Genomic DNA, 21,829 nt, shown 5'->3' with positions numbered 1-21,829 from the left:
GTTTTATATAGCTAGTTGCATGAATTGTATGTATTACTTACAAAAAAGTTCAAACGGAAAGTGCTTAATAAAGGTGAAATTTTAAAATCTTGATAATGGCACCATCATTCATATCAATATTGTCAAGTTAGTTTCTGACTGCTTTTGCTGTTTAAACATTGTCATTTAGGCTTCTGGAACTAGTATTAGTACTGATATCCAAACAAACTGAATTCCTTTAGGAGTCATTCAATATTCCACCACCACACCCTGTCCACTCACAGATTTCCAAACTTGCCATCATTCAACTTCTTCTGAAACGGGCTGGAAGAACAGACAGCTATTACACATTGACCAGAAAGTCAACAAAGTCAGACTTGAGAAAACTTACAGGGAGTTACTCCTACAACCAAGGACACCTCCCTATCACACCATGCCAGGAACAAAAAATGAGAAACACAGACTGAAGTAGGTCCTCTTCTCATTCACTACAGTATTTCACAAAAACATACAGCTCTTAAAACAGAAATTAATAAACCAGACCAACATTATCTATGCCTATCTATTTTTTGGTCTTTTCTAAAACTGCCGGGTTTTGTTCTTGATATTTGGCCATGGCATCACAACAAAATCTTGGGGTTTTTTTCTCTAGGAATTCTATAGCATTGATTAGCCACATTAAGTCACTGAAAAGAATGACCAAAAATCCATATAACCTTTCTGACACAGATGTTGTTTAAACAGATTTCTGACATTACATTGTCTTACAAAAGGAGTCTAGGAATAGAACTACAGATTATAAGATAATGTGCTAGCTAATTTTTAAATTCAAGACACCAAAGCTCTGACTAAGAATTAAAAAGGTGGTCTTCCTTTATTCACCTCTCCATCTTTCCCCAGGGACAATTCCCAGTGATTCCCAGCAATTACACACATGCTAAATTATGCCAGTTTTATATAAAAGGACATTAGGGATCTTTACTCTGGTTACAGCCTGCCATTTTACAATTCACCCATGTTCTCTGCATCTTGGGGCAAAGAGAGGAAACTGGTTTTGCTGACAAAAAAGCATATTAAGAATGGTCCAACACTGAAAATGTGATCTCCGTAAGAGTTAAAATGTGGCCCTGGGCACTTTGCACAGGAATTCCACTTAGCTAAATGACTGTTTAATAAAGTTATTTCAGCCATTTTTATTACAAAGATTCTTACAATTGTCTCCCCATAGCCCAAGAATGCACTATGGGCCTCTGAATGCAATAAATAGAGCTGCAAAATAACAAGGTTCTTGCTGTCTGCAGAGACTCATCTTTTCTAAGAAAAAGATTTTTTTCAAAATGCAAGACCTCAGAAATGCCAACAATTCCTTAGTATCATAAAGTGATCTTTTGCATTCACAATGTCCTTTTCACACTGCTAAGTTGCACATATTTAGAAATAGGTAATTTATAACTTAATTCATTTTAAGTAAATATTCTGGCAACCAGAATAATTATGAGGCCCGCACTGGCCTCAGTCTTTTGTTTAGAATAAAGCAGTATAAAATACCTTTTGTACTACTGTGCCTCATTCACAGAACCACTAATAGCTTTTATGATGTAACTCTGGCTGTAACAACAACAAAACTCAGACAGAACAATAACAAAGGGTAATAGTCTCGTTCATGCTGCATGGATTTGCACTCTCACCCCATATTCCATGACAGTTTAACAACAGAAGCATCTGCCTTAACTTGGATGTTTTTGCTTTTTACTGATTTGTTTTACAACCTTTTGATGTTAGTAAAAGGTATTTTTGTTGATTAATAGCTATGGTGCGCCACCTTGTGTTCCTACAAAAAGCAAGAACAGCACCAAAATTTTTCAGAAATGCTCCTAAAATTTGATTCATCTCACCTTTGAATGTGTGATTGACAGTGTATCCACCCACACACGCCAGCCACCCCACTCGTATTTGATTGCATGGTACAGCAAAATCCGAAATATGGTGTACACCATCTCAGTTATCTTCTGCTCCTCAGAAGTCTTTGGATTAAAACAACAAAGGGAAAGCATCCACTCCTGCCAGACAGAGCACTGCAACAAACTCCTGCAAAACACATGCATGCTATTGAATCATATTATAAAATACAGCTTAGAAATATATACAACAGCTAAGTCAAGAATCCAATATGCTTTTAAAAATTGCAAGCTTCTCTAACTTTTCATACTGAAGACTTTGCTAAAGTATAAAATTTGCTGAAATAGCAGTGAAGCTGTATCTGTCCTCATGAAGTCTCCTAGTAAATCAAACTCATTATTTATTTTATATACTTGTGCATAGAGCAAACCACCTTACCTCCTGTTTTCTCTGCTGTTATTAAACAGTTTAATCATATCTGAGAGAAAGGCTCGCCGGACCTCCAGAGTTTCTGGACACTGTGGAGAATTACGGATCAGGATTGCAATAACCTTCAAAATCTCTGTAAAACAGTTCATGAGTAACAAAATATTAGGACTAAGCACAGCATAAAACACAAGGCCTGTCAACAGTGTTTGCACAAGGAAAGTGACACCACGAAAAAAAGTTTTATACTGAGAAAAAGCACATCTCTATGAGCAGAAGGTTTAAGTAAAACAAATCCCTTCTTCCAATACTTTTCAAACCTAGTAACCCATCAGGGGGATTTGTATGCCTCTAAAGAAAATGTAATTAATTGAATTACCATGTTTAAGCAACACAAATATTACTGCATGACAATTGACAAGCTATCAAAATCTGTCAGAACAATTTTTACATGAGGTTCACATAAAAAAAAACCTTTAGAAAACCAATATATGAGAAAAATGTTCTACCTTATGAGATTTTGCTCTACCTTAACAATACTGAATTTTCAAAGAATGTGACCAACTTCCCATTAAACGTACCAGTTTCTGTTATAAAAAACCTTCCCAATATAAAATTTTATTTCTTATCATCACAATGTTTTCTGTATTTTTAGGAGGTCAAAATTCAGGGTACATCGCAATTTTTGAACCAGAAAGGTGGTGACTTTTCTTGTTACTTTAAAAGAAGTCAACTTTGGAAATTAATTAGGGTGTAATTTGAACACAGTCACTGTGATAGCTGCAGTTCATCTTGTACCACTTCTTTAAAGAGAAATTCCTAATTTAATAACAGTAATGAACTAAAAAAGGGGATTCTAAAAGTCACTCTTCCTACCAGACCTACATTATTTCAGAATCAACTCAGTCCCCATATAGTCTATACTGACCACAGCAGAGACTGTCCACTCCAAAAATCTTAGGAGAAAGCAACAGAAACCTGCTAACATCTCTTGCTTCATACAAATTTACCAGAAGGAAAATGGCATAATGCAACCAGATTACTTTCCTCCATATCTGCTTTGCTTTCTTTTCTCTTCCCTCACTTTCCACCTGAAGTAAACCTACAATTGTGACCTACACTTAATGACAAAGCAGCTACAAAAGTAAAAAATCTGTCATTTCTCCAGAAAAAAGTTAACTCCTAAAGCTATCGTAAGTCCATTGTATTATGCACAGAACACATCCATAATGTATATAATTCAGAAAAGGAGATCAGTATTTTCTCTCAGTTCAAAAAACATCTAAAGTTTCATATCAAGGTATTTCCAATAAAGTAAGCTAACCAAAACAGTGAATAGATACATTTCTCCTATTTTCCACCTAGCATTGCCATACTGAATGTAATTAAAGATGAAAGGTGTTTCTATACTTTAGGTAATTTAGTCTGACATCACTAAATAATGCATTCAGAATTTTGCTGAAACCTTAACATGTATTAAATCAAAGTATCCTGTGCATAAAAGTCTTGAAAAACCATTTCATAATATGACTGCACAGCCAAAAAAGGTGAGTTATGAACTACAGACACAAAATATGTCTTTCAAAAAGTTATAGAGACATACTGTCTATGAAACTCAAATTAAATACAAGTTATCTGTATTTTAGAGTGAAAAAAAATAAAACTGAGATTAGAATACTGGTAGATATAATTAATAAGCTTGTTCATTTGTGGGATTCTTTTAAAGCAGAGTTTTCTTAAGGTAGCACTTAAAAACATGTATCATTCTTACGAGGATTTTGTATCTTCACCGTTGAATCTGGGTCAGGATGTTGTTTATGTATTACCTGGGTGCAAATTTGTTCAGTCAGAATCTAGCAAGAAAGAAGAAGATGCCATATCAATGTACATGAAGACAGTTAATTGAAAAATAGTTGGATGCAGCACAATCACTATGATTCTAAAAATCATCCAAAAACTCCCCACTAACTTTCTTGATAATTTATTTCATCCTGTTTCTAAAACTCTATAAGCTACTTTATTATTTTATTTCTCTCTTAAGTGCACACTGTTATTTAAAGTACACTGGAAGATGAATGTGAATCTAACCAAAGCAATTATCCTAAGGCAAGATCATTGCTATAATAAAATTCCACATCTACATGAGCATCTGGCTGAGACATACAGGTTACTCATTATCTAGAATGGTTCATAATGAGCATAACCAAGTTAAGGAGGGGATAAATCCAAAGTACTGAGCCAAAAAGGGGGGGCAAAAAAAGCAGCATTCAGCTGCATCACACTAAGGTTTAATGTCATCTGGAACATATCAGCACAAATATGTAAGCAATTTTCTAACAACGTCTTACAAGTAATTAGAAAGATTGGATCCTAACTACAGTGTATGACTACCTCAAACAGGACATTGTATGTGGTCATGGTGAATAAGCTTGTCTGAAGCATCAGCCTTTCAGCCAACAAAGAGAACAATCCATGTCCAAGCATGACTTCAGCTTTTCTCCTAAAACGGCAGAGAAAGATTAAACAACATGCATTCCATTTGCTTTAGGGGAGAAAAAGTTTAAAACATGTGCCTCAAGAAACACAAAATCACTGGTAAGATATTTTTCTTGTTGGTTCCTTAAGTCTTCCACTTTTGGTGAAGGAAAAGGGGAAGTGTTGAGATTCTGAAAGGACAAATCGTTCCCTGAAGTCAGACACCTTTCTTCCATAAATAAGGCCCACTCACCCATGGGCCCAAAAAGCTGAAACACTGCCTTGGGGATTTCTGTATAAACACTGAGGAAAGCACACCTTTGCCCTCATTTCACTCAAAAATGCAACCATGGACAGCAATCTCAATAGTTATCTACTATCAGTCAACTCAAGGCATGTTAAACCTAGTTCTCAGTAACATGGGGTTCCATCTCACCAGTCTAATTCTTGCTATTGATTTCACTGGAAAAGGCTCACTTGAAAAAGAAGGAGGCCATACTGCAAGTAACGATTCAATCAGCCTGACAAGGAAGCAATAATGCCTGGACACTAGCTGTCAGCAACAAGCAATTCCACCATATCAAAATCATATTTGTGACAAATAGACTGAGGGGGACTTGAAGAAGAGTAGCTCCTTTTCAGTGAAGCCTATTTAATGATTAACCTCCACTATAGCTTTTTCTCCTTTACACACAAATGTGTGTATATACACCCAATAATTTATATCCAGAGTAACAAACAGAATGTTTCTGTCACAACCTACCTTTACTCCTTCCTTTCTTGGGAGGTTCACTTTTAAGCCCCAAATCAGTACTTACTTTGGAGAAAGATGCTTTAAGAAATATCCCATCACTTTCAGAGCTTGCACCCTGATGCCTTCACTTTGTGATGCTAAAAGCTTGTAGACAACCCTAAGTGGAGAAAACACATTGGTCTTCTGTCAATGTGAACAATAACAAATGCAGGTTTTTGGTTCTTGTAAACCTCCCATAAAAACTTTGAAGACATCTAAATATATTTATCAGTTAAATCCAATTTCTTTCATCACTTTTTAGACAGTCAAGTGCTTAGGGACACATCACTATCTGATTCTAGTTGGATTGTGGTTCACAGTATTCAACAGATCTTTAAATCTGTGAAATATGATTCTACTTATCTACAGGGACTACTAAGCTCTCTTTGAAAAAACAAAATATTAATTTCCAAATGTTCCATGAAATCATATTGGAACAGAAGGCACAGTACTTATCATTTACCATAAATAAATTAAGATAAAATTTTTGAAGAAATTTGGATCATTTCACTAGGGGGAAGGAAAAAGCCTACCTCATGTAAAGAATTTTGGAGAGCCTTTGCAAAATTATTCCATGTTACAACATGGCATTTCAGATCTGCAAGTTTTAAAGAGTTCAAAGGACTTTAAGGTTTTAGGCCTTATTTATACATAACTGAGGACTCGTCAATAGTTAGGTACTTTTAATTTTTTATACCCAAAAATAATTCTCAGGACACCTGAACTAAGACCAAAAAAAGAAAAAAATTAGTTCTATTCCAGAATTAAAGGTAAAATCTAAGGGTGATTAAAAAACAGTTATGTATAACAAATAATTTATCCTGGAGAATTCTGCAACCACAGAAACTATAAAAGGAAAGAAATAAGCACAACTTATGACACACTGGCCATTCAAGCAACAGAATCCATTTCTCTGGTTTTCGAAACTGTCAGGGTTTCCTAATTGTATAGGGGAAAAGCATTTCCTTTCTTTTTTTCTTTCTTCCCCCCACTAGACTGGTTACTCTAACATTTTTAATTTTAAGAGAACTCCAAATATTTACAAAGTTTTGGAAAATTATTTTTAAATTTCAAGATTATCATGCCTTAATTGCAAAAAGTAGATTATCAAGAAGCATACAAACATTCCATTAAGTGACTGGAGACAATAGCAGAGCAAGGAGGGTAACAAATGAGACAGGAAAAAAAAGTGATTTCTCGCTGTGGACTCACTATTCCTGCTAACTTGCTCATATACTTGTTAAGAAAAAAAAAAAAAAGCACCTACTGCTAGTTGTTAAATAAAACCAAATGTACTGCATTGGAGACCCAACCTGACATTCAAATACTTTGGAAGTTTTTATTAGTTTCCCATACGTAACACATTACCATACAAATGAAATCAAATCTGATGAAAATGGGTAAAAAGAAAAATAAAAATCAGTCTAGCACTAAAAGGGGAGAAAACAATTAGAAACATGCCTGAATGCAGTCTCTTGAGAAAGGACAACTGGAAAAAAAATATATAAACAGGGATTAACCAATAGGTGCAACTAAATGTAAGAAGTGAGACTCTGCCTTTGCACAGTGAGAGAACTACTATTCCCCATATCCTTTTGTGAACTGTTCTTACATTTGTTTGCCTGTACCAATTTTTCCCCCACTACACTCAGGCAGGTTCCTGTTAAATTAGAAAAGTTCAATACCATGACCACCCTTCTGAGAGCCACAAGACAAAAAGAGTCACAACTTAACTCCTCGAGGAGATTTTGTACTTGTACAAGTAGAATTTGCTACTTCCCCTACTCTTCTCTCACAATAGTGTTAAACACTTTTTTTCTGTTTGTTGGGAAGAAGATTCCAAACAGTGCATAGCACAAAGTGCTACTTTCAAACAAATAAAAAGTTTTTCTGGAAAAGTCCCACAGGGGAAAAAAAAAAAAGGAAGAAAACTAACAAGGATCAGAAGACATCTGAATCAATTTTTGTCAGCCTCCTTCCAGTTCTAAGACATCTGTAAGAATGGGGGGCTGAAGACGGAGCACCAGTAGATGAAGATATCAATGCACAGACTGAAATGGATCACTCCCTGTTTTAAGTGTGACTGACAGCTTGGAAACATTAAAAAAAAAAAACACCTCCTTGATAATAAATCCAACAGCACCTCTTGTCAAAATGAACACCTGGACCCAAAAATCTCCTAAGATGAGGAGTCTATGATTGCAACACACACACTGATGAGAACCATTCAGATTTCATGGGAATTCTTGCAAGCAACAGTATGGTCAAAACACTGTTTCCTTTTTCCCACTTAGAAAATTCAAACTTACTGTAATCCATTCCTCTGATCAAATGCAGGGATCATAGAACCAGGATGCTCTGACATCAGAGCAACCAACAACTGCAAGACATCCATTAGATTGTCATCCTGTTGGATAAAAGTTACAAATTTGAATTCACAACACACAGACACTAGAACATTGTTTTGGCTAAAAGAACCACTATAAATATTTTAAAACTATGTGGAGATTAATAATAAACTAAGGGCCAAATCACCTTGGCCAAGATCAAAAGAACTACAGCTGTAAAGGCAAGTGCAGGAGAAAACATTGCAAAAACTGTACTTAATTGTTTAGGGTGAAAAGTGATATATCAGTGTCTGGGATGTAAGGATTTGACAGGCAATGGAAATTTAGACCATGTTACTTCCTTCCACACACGTGCTCCTCTGTTTGCATGTGTATTTCCCAATCCTTTCCTGCACAGGAGCTACAAATAAATGGCTGCACATTTTCTGGGGCACAGGGTGGTGTTTAATGAAAAGTTTCTACTCAGAAATGTCCAAACCATGAGGAAAAAAATACTACCACCTGCCACAGACAATATTTTAAATAGGTAATTCAAGCCGCTTAGTAAATTTTTCCATACTTTTAATTTAAATCACTCTAAGCTACAGTTCATTAATTTGTTCCAAATTCATTGTAACTAAAAATAACCTAAGAAATAACAAATGTAACTGTCTTTTCCCATACTCCATAGTATTAAAATGAAAGCTTATTTTAAAACAAAAAGAGTCCACAAATAAAACAGTGACCAATACTTTTGAACAAATTACTCTGATTCTTTACTCTAGAGTAATCTGAACAAATACTCTAACCCTCAATTAGAAAATCAGTTTTACATCCTCCTGAACATCTCTGTTCATCTGATATTAACAGATGCTATCATTATTTAGCCATATGAGAAGGCTAAATTTAATTTTTTTTGTTGATCCTTTTCTGAATTCACAGTCAGATTGTGGGATTCAGCATTCATGGATCTTTGACACATGAGTATGCAAACTGTCAAGATATTTAAAACATTACATTCTCATGTGAAGCCTATATAAAGCTTCTGCTATTTTAGTTCATTCTTATATGGTACCAAGGATCTTATTATTTACTTCTCCATATAAAGTAGAATTGCTTGACTATGGTAATAGCAAGTAGTAGTAACCAGCACAGAGAATAAAATGAAAATATAAGTGTAAGCAAAATTCTTTAAAAATAAAAAATCTATACTGCTTGAAATGAAGTTCAATTAATTCCTTATTTTACCCATTTCAAGCACCCTTACAGAGATGAGATCAGTTAGATTTATGTCCCCATTTCCCTTGTCTTTGATGTTGCATCTGGCATAAAGTGCCTTTTCCTGGTGCTAAAATATGAAGATGCAGATGTATCAGTGGTAACCAACATTTTCTCCCAATTAAGTTTATATGCTTCTCTTAGACGCCATTAACATACATCTTTATTTTTTAATGCATGTTTTCAATTTTATTGCTTTATTTAAGAAGCAAAATAAAAAAAAAGAGAGGAAAAATAAAAAATATTACTTAGGCAGCCTAAAACAAGGTTTTGACTTTTTTTAAAGTCAGTCTCACCATCTGTTTTTCTGCTTGGTAAATTGGTTTGTAGAACATAAGAAACCATTTTGACTTACTTAATGAACTTCAATCTAACATGGAACATAGTGCTTAAATCACTGCAAGAATATTGGCATATCAGCACACTACTCTAAAGAATTGGACAATGTTTGCTACTTCCTCTGCAGAGCCATCTTGTGGCACAAAGGAGGTTATATTTGAAATCATTCAAACATTTGATCACAAACAGCACTAGTATGCTACTCCTCATAAACACACCCTCCAAATTAAAAATTACCTCATGTATGGTAAGCAGGTAATTGAGGATAGCCTGCAATTCATCTTCTTTTATTCCATAGTCCTTTAAAAACAAACAGGTTTTAAGTATCAGCTTTCAAGTATAGAATGCTATTTCCAAAAAAACAGCATTGTTACAAGAAATGTTTATATCACAAAGCAAGTACCACACAACAAATTTGCTTTCACTTGATCCTGTAATAGTTTCATAGCTGCAAGGTAGCTTCTTCCCTGTCCCCAAAAGCACCCATTGAATGCCATAAAAGTGTTTTAAAGCAATTTCTACACAGGCATAAAAACAATATAAATAGCATTATTGTATATGAAATTGTTAGAGTAATACATGTTAATTGATACAGTCAATTTGAACTGAGAGCTTCCTGTTAATAGAAGAATTCAATTGAGGTGGCATAAAGGACTCAAAAGCAGATCTGGAAGTTTAATTATAAGCCACTTAGCTATAGCCATATCTATGTTTGCTTCTTATTTTCTACTAGAGAAGCCCATCTTCAGTTGCTATCAACTTTGAAGAAGTCTCAATCATTTATGGCACCTATGCCAGCAATATACCTTGAGGTATTTTTTGTGAAAATAAAATAAAAAACAACAGTTTCTTCTTAGAACAGGATGAGAAAAGCAGGCTTCTTCATTTCAGGGGCTTTTATTTTTTAAACCAAGTCTTTCATTTCCCAGAAAGATTTTGCACCACTGTACAAACAGAAAACTTGCCAAAGGATCAAATCCAATCTTTTTCAACAGATGTTCTATTTTTTGTTGTGCTGGTTTTGGTTGAGGTAGAGTTTACTTACAGGAGACAGCACACAGCTATGGTTTGGATTTGTGATGGAAACAGCGTTGATAACACAGAGATTTTTGTTATTGCTGAGCAGGGCTTACACAGAAAGACCAAAAACTTATGATAGGAAAAGGTCCTGAAGAGCCTATAAGCAACAGAGCTGCTGAATTCCAATATTCCTCTAAAGCCCAAGAAACAGTTGTGAAACTTACTGATAGAGTCTTTCTTATCCTCCTCTGTCCCACTGACCCACAGCACATAGTATCAAATGATTCTATTTAGTCTCTAGGCACGTATGACACAGCTGATACCATTCATTAAAAAAAAAAAATAAATACTTATTTCCCCACCAGTAAACATTTCAAAGCTAATAACAGCTCCACTTCTAATACAAACAGCTTAAAAGGGGGATAAAATGAAAAATATGCATCCTTTAGCACTGCTGTCCATGGCAAGAGCCACAACAGAAAGAAGCACCTTACATGGCTTTTTCTGTTTATATGCTATCACAAAATTCAACATGTTTAAAGCATGTTAGGCATTTTTTTGTGAAAGGAAACTCAAATATCCTACCATAATTTACAGCTATCATACCTTCATGACTAGCTGTTTAATGAACATCAACAAAAATGCTCGCAGGGATAAAATCTCCTTCTGAGTAGGCCGTGGACCATCTACAAAATAAAGTAGATACATAAAATAAAAATTAACAGTCGTTAACAGTTAACAGCACAGACAGCATTTTCACAAAATGAAAAATAAAAGGCATTTTCTGGGTGAAGAAGGCTCAATTCTAAGTCTTCCCACCCTTTGTTTCAGACCACAAAACACTACTGTGGTTTATCACTTTTTATTAGCAAAATGTCTGATTAGTGAGGTTCCACTAAAGCTTCATCTAAATTCTGATGATTTTAATGTTTCCTTGTAGTGCTACAATCCAACTTCATACAAGGAATAAGACTGATACAAGAGCTTTAGGTCAGAATTTCCAGATTTCAAATTTTTGCAGTTTACAGGTTTTTCTTCAGTTCTGCCATAGCTCAAAGCAAGAGCTACATGCCATTATTATACACTGGCTAAATACATAAAAATTGATCTTACAATGCCATGTATGAAGAGTACCTTGAAAGACATGACTTAAATTTTTAAATCAAAGTCAAAAAGGACTGGCTTCTGCCATCTCTGTGTAAAGCAGACTTTCAAAGAAACATTTTAAATACTCAAACACTCAGTAGCTCCCAGGAGAGGCAAGGTTAAAAAAACAGGTGCAACCAACTGTCAAAGTCAAGCAAAAGCTTTGGTACAGAAAGCAAATGAAATGCTGCAAATACATTTTGGGGGATAGTTTTTACATTTGCCTGTAGGGTCACAGTTCTCATGATCTTAGTCATCACAGAAAAGCAAACCATCTAGAAAATGAAAGTGATCATATGAGTCTAGTTTTATGAAGAGCATAGGCCCACAGGCATATTTTGGTTTAAGAACAGCTATTTTCAGAATAAACCAGCCTAGTCAAAGTAAGCCATTAAACTGCATTACTAAGACTATCCTACTCATCCACTTGCCTCAGGCTCAATAAATGAGTTATGAAAATAAGTAAATCCACAAGAGCCTAAAAATAAAGGAGAAAACACGCATGCTTTGCTTCTTAAAGGATGAAAAATACTACAAAACAATCCTCACAGCCCTCTAACAGGCAAGGCTGGTAATTTCAAGAAGTTGGTGGCAGGAAGTCAGACTCATCTAGGGAGCACTCACCCCTAGTAAATCTAGCTCTCTCCCATCACCTGCTTCTCTCTCTGAAATCCCAAAAATAACAGAGGAAGACTATATTCCCAAGCTCTACTGTTCCAACATCCTACCATTTCTCTGACCATCTCTGTCCAGTATCAGTTTACATAGGTGTCTGATGACAGAGGATATGACTTCTAAAGAAAGTTTCCTATGGATTGTGAAAAAAAATCTTTCAAGGACAAAAGCACACCACTCACACTGTTACAGGGAACCCATCCCATTGAAATGTAATTATTTCTGAAGAACTGACGGTTCCATTCTAAACATTGCATATAAAACTTTTTTTAAAAACAAACAGATTGTGAGAATAAAAATCAATATATATCTATGTACATACCTATGCCCTTGGGAGTTATCCCACTGCGATCCTGAGGGTTCACCACCCAGTAATAATACTTGAGGGTGTGCATGACCAAAAGAACCGTCCCAACCCGCCGGATCGCTCCATAAATGTTAACAGTGGCAATGAACTCGGTAGACAGGTAAGTGTACAGGGTCAGCTGAACCTACACCCCCAGTCAGGAAAACAAAAATCATCACACCTGAATTACAGCATTTCAGACAACTGAATTCTTACATTTCATCAATCAAAATGTCCTAAATAGATTTTCACAGCATAGCTTAGTCTTAAAACCTCTGAAAAGTGATGAAAAATTCAATTATATTTCTGAAACTATGCAGTGCTGATAGGAAGGTTTCAGCTGCAAAGATTTGATCAAAATTTTTCACTGTCAGAGAACAGGAATTCACCAAAACAAAAACACTCACTTTCAATTTATATCAAGACTTAAAATCTGACAACCAAGATCATTTCCTCTTCAAAAATTGCTGAGTTTTTCCCAACTAAACCATTCAAAGTTCCTTCCCAGTCTGGGTCAAAAGTCACAACTCTGTTCTGCAGAACACTGCAAGTTTCCCAAATCCCAGAAAACCCTGAGAGTCTGCAAAACTTGACCACTATATGCAACAAAGCAGAGGCTGAAGACAGTTCCTGGATGAACTCGTAATTCTTTGAAGTCAAGGCTTAGTATCAACACTCCCAAATCAATACACAGTAAGATACCTTATTGATAAGAATAAGCAATTTTACCTGTGCTGGGATATGAATCCATATTGCAGGATTCAGGAGAACATGATCACACAGCTGCTTCAGCAGGGGTACCCCATTGTGTAAATTGCTCAGATATTTTGAGAAGGCAAGGCAAAGGTCTAGCACAGCTCTGGTAACGTGAGCTTTGGAAGACTGCAAAAGAAGATTTGCTTAAGGAGAGCACTGCAACAGTCTAGGAAAAATATTTAACTCAAAAAAAGAAATTCAACATTAATGTAAAACATCAAGGAAGATTTACTTTACCTTTTCTAGGCTGTGTCCTATCACAAGGAAGCCTTTACAGGAAAGCATCTGTTCTTGCATAGCAATAGAGTTCTTCAACAACTCCATGATGAATGCCAGTAAAGTAGAACTGGAAAGCATGTTTTAGTAAACAGAAATGTGTTAAAGGGTTACAGCAAGACAAAGTACTTCCAAATTAACACTCCCACCACACAACCCTGAGATACATGTTATGTAAATATTCTGTTATGTAAATCAGAACTTTTAAAACAAAAAGCAAGACTAAATTTTGAATGCTTGCTTCAAAAAACTTCTTTATTTTATTAATGCTTTTCTAACTTGAAATTCTGGATTCTGAGATAACCATATAAAAGGAAAATACTTCTGAATTTTTGCAATTTTTGCAACAGTTAAGTTTGTACTACTCTCTGCTTCATGTTTCAACTACAAACTTCTGCAACATCAGTTATGATTGCCATTCTAATTCATAAGCTATCAGATGAGCAAATATTTTTGTAGACACAGCTTTGCTGCTGTGCTGCTGCCAGAGGTAATATTCCTTTCAAGGCACTACTGCCTGTGGATTAAGACTTTAACCAGTTGAAAACCCCTGCACTGCTGGGCCAATTTGCAACTGCATCAAATCCCTGACTTATCACATAGATGCCCAAGTCTGAGCCAGCTCAGGAAACACCCAGACACAAACAGATGGGCTGAAGGAATATTGTGATCATCCCTTCTAAGAAACAATATGGATACAGATAATCTTTAAACAGTCATAAAACTACAAATGCAATGAATCAGAGCAAATTACACCAGAACTCTAAAAATCAAGCCCTTTGCTTTTACTGCTGCTCTGTAACTTAGGAGCTCTAGAGCTTCACCAGCCTGTGTCTGGATGTTCAGAAGTTGGATGGAGTTGAAACAGAGCTCAAACCAGAGGAAAAACCTAGCAGCAACAATAAATAACAGTATCTTCCAAAAATCTGAAGTTTGAAACAAAACAAAGAAATATTCCAAGGCATGGTTTCATGTTGCTGAAAATTCAGCCTTCCCAGAGTTTCTCTTGAAGCCTCCCCCAGTGAATTCTCTCCTTGAAAAGAATAAGCTCAAGAGAACTACCCATAATTCTGCTACACAGAAAAAAAAAAATTGTCAGCTATCAAATTTGTGTACATTTTGATTCTCTGTGACCTTTCACAGAACACATGGTGCAAAGAAGTACAGCACTTTGAGGTCCTGCCTGTAACCTTTTTGTTGTTAGACATAATTCATTGTTGCACAAGACAATGATAAAACAATAGGTAATTTCATTTACTTCAAAGAAACAAAGCCCAGGACACAGAAAGTACTTGCACTCACCAAACAGTTGTGTCAATGTGGTCTGAGGAATATTGCCTATAGTCCAACTGTGCAAAGAGAGGGAAAAGCACCTGCACTCCTCCAATGGAGTGCAGGGCACTTTGGATGGAGTGTGTCAAGACTGCTTTCACATCCTGACAGAGAAGAAACAAGAAATATTGAAACCTCCTTCAGACACTGATAAAAAGTTTGTTAAAATAGCCTTTAATTTCTTCAATAAAAAAGCTGTATTATTACCAAAGATAAAGCAACAGCAAAACCAAACTGGCTGCCAGAGTCACAGTAAATGCCCAGTACACCTGACCTACTGCTTTAGATAGAGATACTTGTAGACACAGATCTACAGTGCAGATCCTCAGGTGAATATACAGAAGGTAGCATTCAAAGCACAGGGAAGAAAAGGATTTTATATCAACAGGGCAAAGGATGGGAGATAGGGAACATCTGTAGGGGAGTGAACAAGTCAGAAGTAAGGAAGAAAGATTTTTTTTTCAAAGCTAACCCAGCCTTTGTATTTACTAATAGAATAATTTTTTTTCTTAGGATTCTTTTCCATGCTCTTTAGTTCAAGAAACAGGGGCAGGTCCAACCCAAAAAACCCCAACCTATAGGTTATATCAACAGGGCAAAGGATGGGAGATAGGGAACATCTGTAGGGGAGTGAACTAGTCAGAAGTGAGGAAGAAGGATTTTTTTTCAAAGCCAACCCAGCCTTTGTATTTACTAACAGAATTTTTTTTTTTTTTTTTGTTAGGATTCTTTTGCATGCTCTTTAGTTCAAGAAACAGGGCAGGTCCAGCCCAAAAAAACCCAACCTATGCACAATTCCATATCAAAATCCCTATAAAACTGGATTTTAGGTTTTCAAACAGAAATCATTTGTACCCTCCAAGTCTATGAAAATGTTGATTTACCTGCAGCATGAGGGCATGTGGTGAATGAACAAAAATAGAAGGGTTATCCTTAGGGGACGACTCAAGACACAGCTGTGCATCTGTAGCCCTTGGATTGTACATAAAAGCAATAGCACTGGAGAGTTTGCCATCATATAGCAACAATTTGTGATGTTCATCGAGGAAGAGATCACTTTCTGCCTTGAACTTGAACGTGCCCTAGATTGGGAAGCAGGATTGAGGAAGGAAAGGAGAAAAAAATCAGATTAAGCACACTGAAGATACAGATCAGAACTATTGCAAAAAATGATTAAAATATTACTTCTTTAATCAAGCAATATTTCATAAGGAAAGGTTCTCATAAGAACCAAATACTTATAAGACTCAAAGTCAAATTTACAGCATTAAAATGGCAGAATTCTTTTGGCCCCTGAAGACTGTCATTGCCAGGATGGTGGGTAATGTACAAGAACCACATTAGCCTGGAAACAGCAGGACTGTCAGCAATGTTCACTCAGAAGGAACTAATAATTGAGGAGCAGATAGAAAAGGAACCATCTTTTTTAGCATATGTTTGTACAGCTGCTGGGGAACAACAGCCTTCAATTAGTGCCCCTCAGGCTATGACAAAACAAATAATAAATCACTGCAACAAAACTAATCCTCAGCACTCACTTCACACATTAAAAAACCCCACTAGCACAAGTAACTATAAAGCCATGTTTCTAAAACAAATACATCATAACTGATCTAAAGTTTTCAGCCTCAGTGAAAAAGTGAACCCAGTCAGAGATAACAGTTGTGTTCTGCCTCTCCAAACCACCAACATGGAAATTCTGAGAAGCAAACAGGAACGCCATTCTTTTTGTTTTATAAGAAGTCATGAAACTGAAATAATGCCTACTTGTAGCTTCTAAGGCCATACATAGGCTTACAGAAGAAACATAGAAGAGTTTAATAAAAATATTACAATGTAAAATCTTTTTGTTTTGGACACAGAGGTGTCACAACATTCTTAACACCTACCATAAAGAATTAAACTTAAGAAAGTCAGTTCTAAGATACCTTATATCCCAGGCCAAGCTGATAAATGGCAAAGATCTGAGCAGCATTGAGAGCCTCACTAAAAAGGTAAACAGATGTCATCTGCCCACAAAACACTCGATTGGCATCTGCTGTTTCTGAGGAGCCCAGGAAACATTTGTCAAATGTCTGAAAACAGAAAACAGAACCCAGTAACAGGGTTTAATCCATGCTACACAAGCAAATCATGCAAAAAAATATGCATTTCATAGGGAATATTTTTACATAAACAAGTACTTAAGGGCCTCAGCAGAAACAAGCATTATGTTCTGAGATGCATAAAACCACAATTTATTCCTCTACCAAAAAGTTACCACTTTTATTTCAACATTTTTTAAAAATTCATAAAATGGGGGAGGTTTATTAATAAAATGGCAAAGAATATCTCTGTAATGCATCAAGATGATCAGCTGTAGACAGTGTGCAGGGATTACTCACATCACTGGTGTTGACAAACCACGTTATTTCCCCATAAGATGCCAGTTCCCCGTTCACATAACACCGGAGTTCGCTGTTCTTCCAGCGGTTATAGATGTGCACTATAGTCACCATGTACCACTAAACAATAAAAAAAACAATTGATATAACTCTGTAAACACTTGGGAGTAGCTTAAGCATTCAAGTGGGGCTTGGAAGAACAAATTCAACTCTTTATGTGAATTAAGACTGAAAGATATATTTTAAGTAGAAAAGATTAATAATTCACCGGTGAGACTTCTTGCATTGCTATGTCAAAGAATAATATGCCATTCTTTCCACACAGGAGCTTAAAAGGTATTTATGGCATATAACTCCAAAAATCTTTATGACAATGCTGAACCAAATTTACACTGAAAGTACTCTGTAAATAAGTTCTAAACTGAGCTACTCTTAGCAGGATGGACTACTACAAATGCCATTCCACAGAGCAAGGATGGCTCCAGACTAAAGCCTCTCAAAGGCTCTGCATGTCAAATTATCACAAACAGAATCCATATTTACAGCATGGGATTACTGATAAGGAATTCCTGAGAAGGCCTGTTCTCCCACGAGATGTTTACATCAATTCCAGAAACATTAGTCAGATATCTAAGTTAAAAAGGGAACATCCAACATTACATAACACTACCTAATAGGCAAGTCAGTCTTGAACATCAGGAATAAAATCAACTCATGTTTTAGTTGTAAAATTAAAAAGAAATAAGAATTAAGAACACATTATTTGTTTTGCTCATTCCTGTGTAACTATTTTTCTACAGAAAGATGAGATTAATCAACAGCTATAATACAGACTCCAAGGCTACAATTTTAGACTCGTGAAACATGTTAGAATGATTTTATTATTTTCACTCACCTTTTGTGGCTTGAAATCAAATTTTACACAGTGCTGGAAACCTTTTCCCTTGGATTTTATGGACGTTACAATCAAGCAGCCTCCAACAAAGTGAGCAGAATAACCAAGTCCTTTGTTTGTTCGAAAACTGACAAATCAGAACAAAATCAGCACATACACAGATGGATGCAGAAATCATTGAACAATTAATAGAAACTGAACTTTAGCAATATCAGCTTTACATAATACTCACCAATATAAATAAGGCTTATCCTTATCCACATTAATATTATTTACAGGATCCATTCTTAGCCAAGTGTGGAAAGTAAATCCATTCTGGTATGGCCACTTGGCTATAGGAGGTAAGGCAATAGCCTGAAGAAAGAAAGAAGTTATCCATGCAGAAAGATCAACACAACAGTAAAATTGTGCAGCTTAAGATACACTCTACAAATATATGCTGATAAACAGAGCACAATGCAAATGTATACAGTTCCTCTATACTGAAGAAAAAAAATCTGGCCTAACTTCTGTTCTCTTTGTACTTGATTGTTACAATATTTTATTAACCTAAATAGTTAAAAACTGACCTGTATATCTCAAAAAAGATTATTAATAGTAACCTATGCTTCAAAATTTAAACACTTTAGTGAAAGCCTTATGGAATAACAACTTCTCAAAATGCAAATTCAGATTGGTTTGGTTTTATGGTAACCTGACAAAATAATCAGTTCCATTTTCACAGTGTTGGTATTCAGGAAAATAACTGATCATACAGGGAAAGCTGGCCACATTTCACTTAATAAATTATTTTCTCTCCTGAAATTCATATTTAAGTAGGCTTCCAGTGAGTATTACACAGAATTTCTAACTTCCTCAAATGAAACACAATGCAATCTCTACCAGACAAAATCTTCATATCAAACACCGTGTTTTCAGTTCGAAGCCCTTGAGTTACAAACCATGTGGCAGAATCCTTTGTTTCAAACAGCTGGGGTTTATTTTTTGGAGTTTTTCAGTGGGTTGGGCTTTTTAGCATTACTATTAACTTTCTGTTGGTGTGCAGCCCAGATTTGCAATACACACTTCAATTAAGATTGCCATAACCTCTGATCAAAGATGACACCCAGATGATCAATATCGATGAATAAAAAAACATCAAAGAATCAAGTGTCTCCAGACTTGTTATTATGTTCCCATGCTCCATTCAGCTACTCCTGTCCACACAAAATGCTATAAATCCTTCTGCATATCAGCTAACTAACCAGTCTCCATATCTTTGCATTCAACTCTTGGAAATTGATAACATTATCACTTGACTTAACTCACAATGGATCACAGAGTAATTACAGTAAATACTTAATTTCTTAAACTTCTTAATTTAAATATATATAAAAATACCTACAAAAAGGTTACTGAACCACCCCAATATCATAAAATATGGTTCAAGCAATCAACATAATTAACAGAAGTTAAAGCAGAAGTTAAATAGAAAACCATCAATAACCAAAATGAACACAAACATGTCTGTCTATTGCCAACTTCTGTTGCATATGACAAAACTGCAGGAGCAGTTTTCTAGTAGTCGGCATTTTTCAGTCTCCAAGGTTTTCATGCAAAAAAATAATTCATTATGTCATCAAGTTGGTGAAATTCAATCTCAAGCCACCAAGGCAGAAAGCTAATGGGTTTATGTGAAGAAAACTGGAAAGAGTCATCTGATAAATCTTATTCAAATCTTATTCTGAATTAAGCATGAAATTTTTAACATAATTTTTCATTCTACAATTGTAGAAGCAAAAGTGTTGACATACTTGAATTCCATCAGAAGATTCTGCACAGGGTTTTCCAACTGTCTATTTAGTTTCAAATTCTTTTTCAAGTGAACACCACAGAACTTAGAAATGAGTCACAGGAACAATTACAAAAAGTCTGATTGTTGCTAAATTTAATCTTTTTCAGTATTATTCAGCCTATAAATATCTAGGATCAATGCTTTCTCAAAGATTTCTCATAAGCATCTACAGTGAAAAGCCGGTATATTCTCCTTGCAACATGATTTAACTGAACCAGTCTGAAAAGTAACCAACAAAACACAAAAAAGCAGCCTAATTTGTATCCATTATTTATGTACTAGTAGTTGTCCTTCTGTAGTGACATCTATTATAAACACGATTCATTCAGGCACTAGTGTAGGTGTTAGGCAGAGAAAAAAATTTGGTTAAAACTCTACGACAATGACAGATGAGATAAAGAACACTGCAAATGAAAATAACCAAGGGCCTTAATAGAACAGTGAGCAAACAAACAAGAAATGTAAAATATCTACATACTGCAGCACTTTTTCCTGGGAAGTTGAAGAAGGCATCAGGTCCATACTTCTGAGGCATGTGTTTTAACACAGACAGTAATTTCCCAGCATGCGGTGGCTGACAAAGAGAATTATTACATTTGTAACTAAGTAAAACGAACCTCCAAGAAAGAAAAAACTATACACACAAAAAGCAAATTCCAACACATCTTAAAACTTTGCGTATGGTTGAATAACACCCTACTAAGACACTCAGCACTCTCAATGAAACAACATTAACAGTCATGAATACCTTCACACAATATACAGTAGATGCACTGAATTAAATTTAATTAGGTAACTTCACAAAGGACTTGAAGGCCAGAGCCACAATCACCCAACATCAACTAAACTGACCCTAAATGTTGATGCCTGCCACTGTGTGTTCATTCCCATCAGCTCTCTGTATGACTTTGCTGTAAGCTAAAGAAAATGAACTGGTCCTGATGAAAACTAACTTAGGGAAAACAAATGCAAACCAATGTTTAATTACAGCTGCTCGGGGAAGTGGCTGTGTGAAACCTCTGCCAGCACAAGGGAGACAGGGAATAGCTAGCAAAAGGGAGAGGGAAGATCAGCAGAAGGATTATTTTCATCAGGACAACAGTCATACATTAGATTAAACTGATTTGGTTTATACTTTCACATAAGTCCATGGAGACAGATTCAATGCTCCAAAGGCATTTTGGAGCACCTAATCTGAGTGCTCAGTGTGAATACTTAACACTTCTCCACCACCCATATCCCATTGATTTTATTATAATTGTCTGCAACTATAAACTTCAAATCAAGTGCATGAGCTCACAACAACAGAACAGCAAATACTGATCATAGTGACAGGAAAATTTTGTGTGTTTTCTTTCACCACACCACAACTTTCTGGCAGATCTATTTTTAAACTACAATTTTATAATCCTGATATTTTCCTGAAAGCGCTCTTTTTCACCCTGCTGTTAACAGTTACTCTCTGAAAACTATGCCTGATGTTGGAGCATTGCATGATCCATCACAAGTACTTCAAATGTACCAAAGTTGGAGTCAGCTAAGCAGTGCTTCAAGAATCTGAGTTAAAACTGAGGAGGAAATGCTGAAAGCAGCTTAGATGTCTGCACTGCTATAGAATTCAACCAGGTAAATTGTGTTACAGCAAAATA

General features: G+C 35.7%; 1 protein-coding gene across 4 annotated transcripts in view; it reads right to left on the bottom strand.

Moving 5' to 3' along the window:
* Window positions 1–21,829, bottom strand: part of LRBA (LPS responsive beige-like anchor protein) — a 367,482-nt gene that overhangs the window by 303,475 nt on the left and 42,178 nt on the right. For all 4 annotated transcript variants that reach the window (XM_039698441.1, XM_039698442.1, XM_039698444.1 and 1 more), the window contains exons 5-22: window positions 20,659–20,754; window positions 18,579–18,700; window positions 18,347–18,473; window positions 17,452–17,571; window positions 16,996–17,142; window positions 15,952–16,149; window positions 15,038–15,171; window positions 13,697–13,805; window positions 13,433–13,585; window positions 12,680–12,848; window positions 11,143–11,222; window positions 9,754–9,816; window positions 7,882–7,979; window positions 5,598–5,690; window positions 4,696–4,804; window positions 4,076–4,157; window positions 2,317–2,440; window positions 1,875–2,067 (exon numbers count right to left, since the gene is read on the bottom strand). In XM_039698441.1, coding sequence (XP_039554375.1) covers window positions 1,875–2,067; window positions 2,317–2,440; window positions 4,076–4,157; window positions 4,696–4,804; window positions 5,598–5,690; window positions 7,882–7,979; window positions 9,754–9,816; window positions 11,143–11,222; window positions 12,680–12,848; window positions 13,433–13,585; window positions 13,697–13,805; window positions 15,038–15,171; window positions 15,952–16,149; window positions 16,996–17,142; window positions 17,452–17,571; window positions 18,347–18,473; window positions 18,579–18,700; window positions 20,659–20,754 — 2,217 coding nt within the window. The remainder of the gene's footprint in view (window positions 1–1,874; window positions 2,068–2,316; window positions 2,441–4,075; window positions 4,158–4,695; window positions 4,805–5,597; window positions 5,691–7,881; window positions 7,980–9,753; window positions 9,817–11,142; window positions 11,223–12,679; window positions 12,849–13,432; window positions 13,586–13,696; window positions 13,806–15,037; window positions 15,172–15,951; window positions 16,150–16,995; window positions 17,143–17,451; window positions 17,572–18,346; window positions 18,474–18,578; window positions 18,701–20,658; window positions 20,755–21,829) is intronic.

The sequence above is a fragment of the Passer montanus genome, unplaced genomic scaffold, assembly GCF_014805655.1.
Source record: "Passer montanus isolate IOZ18808 unplaced genomic scaffold, ASM1480565v1 scaffold125, whole genome shotgun sequence".
In the NCBI taxonomy this organism is placed as follows: Eukaryota; Metazoa; Chordata; class Aves; order Passeriformes; family Passeridae; genus Passer; species Passer montanus.
This window is presented reverse-complemented; position numbering and strand designations above follow the sequence as displayed.